General features: G+C 42.7%; 1 protein-coding gene across 2 annotated transcripts in view; it reads left to right on the forward strand.

Moving 5' to 3' along the window:
- LOC109465419 (cell division cycle protein 27 homolog) overlaps positions 1-3,810 on the forward strand; it is a 15,255-nt gene that overhangs the window by 7,109 nt on the left and 4,336 nt on the right. The window contains exons 15-16 of one of the 2 annotated variants that reach the window (XM_019762679.1): positions 2,136-2,191; positions 3,574-3,779. The exons of the other annotated variant lie outside the window; for it this stretch is intronic. Coding sequence (XP_019618238.1) covers positions 2,136-2,191; positions 3,574-3,754 — 237 coding nt within the window. The 3' untranslated portion in view covers positions 3,755-3,779. Of the gene's footprint in view, positions 1-2,135; positions 2,192-3,573; positions 3,780-3,810 lie in introns of those variants that run through there. 2 annotated transcript variants of the gene reach the window in all.

Raw genomic sequence — 3,810 nt, forward strand, 5'->3', positions numbered from 1 at the left:
AGAGAGCACCAGTACTACAGAAGTCTAAACCCAGCCAGTTACAGGTCACCTGGGCTGTCAATGTACAGAAGGCTGCTGCAGGTAAGTGGAAAATATCAGCTAGACTATGACAGAATGGACTATACTTTTCTGTCATAGGTGGCTTTGAAAGTTGTAAGCTGGCAGGAGGCCCAAAATGTCAACATTTCGAGGTCTCATCAAGACCTACCCACTTACCAAATATCAAGACAATCCATCTAAGCCGTCCTGAATTATCGTGTTCACATACACACAGAGACACAGACTCACAGACATACACACACACAAATGCTACCAAAAACATAACCTAAGGTTATATATCATATGTTATAACCTAATGCTACTATTTAAGGCCTGTTTCAATTTTAGAAAACATCTCTGTTGTACAATTTTATATGTAAGGCCTTTTCTTCACGGCAACAGTTGAACACAACATCAGAATTGTTTTCAATTGCCAAAAGGCAGTTACTAAAGCAACACTGGATATGATTTTGGAAATGGTCAGACGTTTCAGCTAGTATCCACTAGCTTTCGTCAGTGACTGGAAGCATCTGACCGTTTCCAAAATCATATCGAGTTGCCTAAGTAACTGCCTTTTGGCGTATCTTATTACCTGGATGTCTAACCTTCATCGACATGTTTTTAATTGTTTTTACAGAGGGCCTTATGACGTTAATGAGGGACCTAGGCCACGCCTACCTAGCACTAAGCCACTACGACTGTCGGAAGGCTGTGTCGCTGTTCCAGCAGCTGCCCCAGCACCAGTACAACACGGGCTGGGTGCTGTCTCACATAGGCAGGGCGTACTTCGAACTGGCAGAGTACCACAAGGTAAGGATGAAGTGTACTTAGTCTAGCTATCTTAACAAGGAAGAAATGAAGCCCCACATTATGTAGTAATGTATATATAGAACCTTAGTACCAATATTTAATGACTGGCAACAAAGTATAATACTTATGGTTTGACTCACATATGTACTCACTTGCTTTATGTATGTATAACTTGCAATGAGCCCAAGGATACAACTGTGCAATAAACGATAATTTAATATTAAGAGGAAAAACCTGGATTCTTCAAAGCCATGCTGTGAGGAGTTTTTGTGAAATTTTGGCCATGTTTTTGACCTTTCTATCACCTTCCCTCTTTCCCCCTAACTTTCCCTTCCTCTCTCTATCTCTCTCTCTCTCTCTTTCTTTCTCATTCACCATGAGTGTGTTTTTGTTAAGACTTTGTGATATACATATCTGTTCTGCAGGCAGAGAAGGCGTTTAAGGAGGTGCGTAAGCTGGAGCCCCACAGGGTGGAGGGTATGGAGCTGTACTCCACAGCCCTGTGGCACCTACAGAAGGATGTTCTACTGTCCTCACTGGCACAGGAACTCTCCGACATGGACAGGGACTCTGCACAGGTACCAACTTTTATAGTGTTGGTTCTAAGTACAGGTTGTGTAGTAGAGACTTGCTGTATGCTTATTTGTAGAGCCTGATCAGGGTTGGAAATACCCACTCTCACACTCTTTCGTTATGGTTTCTGTGGGAGACTTGTTGGAGACACCGTATTGCCCGGCCTGAAACTTACAGCTTCTGAAATAAACTGTGTCCTGCCTCGGTCAGCATGTGAGCGATACCTTTACAGGTGGTCTGGCTAATGGCTTGGCTTCTAAAATAAACAGCCATTGTTGAGGACAACCTGAAATATTGATAGGCAACCTAGCTTTTAGTTTAGGTTGCCTAGTTACCAACTTGAGAAAAAAAGTATTTCGAATCCTAATGATCAAGACGGCATGTTGTAGTTTTACATTTGTTATTGTCAATGTTCAGTGAAAAGGTCAAGAATCGTTAACCTGCTCCCTGCTGTCTAGCTCCATATCTGATACAAATTTGGTGCCAAATGGCTGCCCTAGCAGGCTGAAGGTTAAGCAGAGTGGTTAATGTTTTGTTTATTTGCCCCCCTCCCCCCTCAGTCCTGGTGTGCTGTGGGAAACTGTTTCTCCCTGCAGAGAGAACACGACACGGCCATCAAGTTTTTCCAGCGAGCCATCCAGGTGGAGCCCAACTTCGCGTACGCGTACACGCTGCTGGGACACGAGTACGTGCTGAACGAGGAGCTAGACAAGGCCATGTCGTGTTTCAGGAACGCCATCCGCACCGACCCCAGGCACTACAACGCATGGTGGGTTCAGGGCTTGAAATGGACCTATACCATTATTACGTCACAGTTTGTTTACCGCAATGAATGCCGGTCAATCGACGTTTATATTGTACAGGATTACGTAGCGCGGTGTGTGTTTGTGTAGCGTTAGCCTAATATAAGGCTTCTGATACAGTACTACTTTCGTCTAATGTCACAACTAAATCACCCATGCGGCATGTAATGCTGTGTCAACACAACTAGACGCAGCAAAAAATCAGACATACCTTACTTTGAAAACTTTGAAATGATCTTTATTCTTTAACTGACCGTTCTAGAAAGTTCTTTAGAACAGGTAAACAAACTGTGACGTAATAATGGTATAGGTCCATTAAAGGTGGTCCAATGACCACTGACCACTAAAATTTAGGCTGGGACAACTAAAAAGACACTTTGGGACATTTTTGGGACAATAGAAAAATAATCAACATCAGAATGTCAGCCCTACTTTTGTTTATCAGGCACACGTCCCAGCTTTTGGATCCAGAAAAGTCCCCCCGAATTTCCTGTCTACTTTGCAAGTTAAGTGTGCCTGGGAGTGAACATAAGCAAAATAAAGTTGACTTTAAGTTGAAGTCATACAATACCCAAGGCACTACACATGGTGGGTTAGCTACTGTGATAAAGCACCAAGGAAACATAGCCATTCATGTTAAACTTAAATACTTGCCATATTCTCTACTGTGTGACCCATTTCTATTGTCCACGGTCCACCACTATTTTAAATTTACATTGAACTTGCAGAGCCCATATCGGGTTCAACAGCCCTTGGGCCACACAGTTGTGCAATCACTTCAGAAGTGGGCTAATCCATACCCTTTCCCAAGCATAGTTCTCACCAGGCTGTTTGAGCGTAGGGGCCCCCTACGCTGTGATTTTGACCCCCTACGCTGTGATTTAGCCCCTACACTGTGTTTCGACCAGCGTAGGGGTGGTTTTTGGGGGCAGAAGCTTCATTAATCTTTTAAAAAAAAGGAAAATACAACTTAAGAATGAAGCTATAACAAAGGAAAAACAAAATCTGTCCCCCAATAAACAATAAATAGTGTCTTAAGTGGTTAATATGAGTTACAAAATTTTTTGGGGAGAATATCAGACCCATGTTTTGGGGATATCGATGCGCAACTCGCGCTGCAGAAAGTTGCCCTTCTATACCTGACCCCTACGCTGTGAAAATATCCTGGTGAGAACCCTGCCAAGTCAAGTGCTAAGCAGTATGCACCATTTTTAAAGTCTTTCATATGACTCAGCCTGGATTTACATGTAACTCATGACCTACTGAATGCAAGGCAAAAACTTGTCACTTGGCTATTTCACTATGATATAAGACAATAATACAACAATGTTTGAATATGTGTGTTTAGGTATGGAGTTGGGATGATCTACTACAAGCAGGAGAAGTTTAGTCTGGCTGAGATCCACTTCAGGAAAGCCCTGGCCATCAACCCTTTCAGCTCTGTTCTACTCTGTCACATCGGAGTGGTGAGTTTTTACACTATATTCAGTTTTCACAGTACATCTTTCTGGAGTTTGCAGAATCTTTGAGGTTGTTGTTCAAACAACAGTATCATATATATCAATGCAGTGAAAATGCTGGCAAC

This window comes from Branchiostoma belcheri, unplaced genomic scaffold (genome assembly GCF_001625305.1).
Source record: "Branchiostoma belcheri isolate BF01 breed outbred unplaced genomic scaffold, Haploidv18h27 scaffold15, whole genome shotgun sequence".
NCBI lineage: Eukaryota > Metazoa > Chordata > Leptocardii > Amphioxiformes > Branchiostomatidae > Branchiostoma > Branchiostoma belcheri.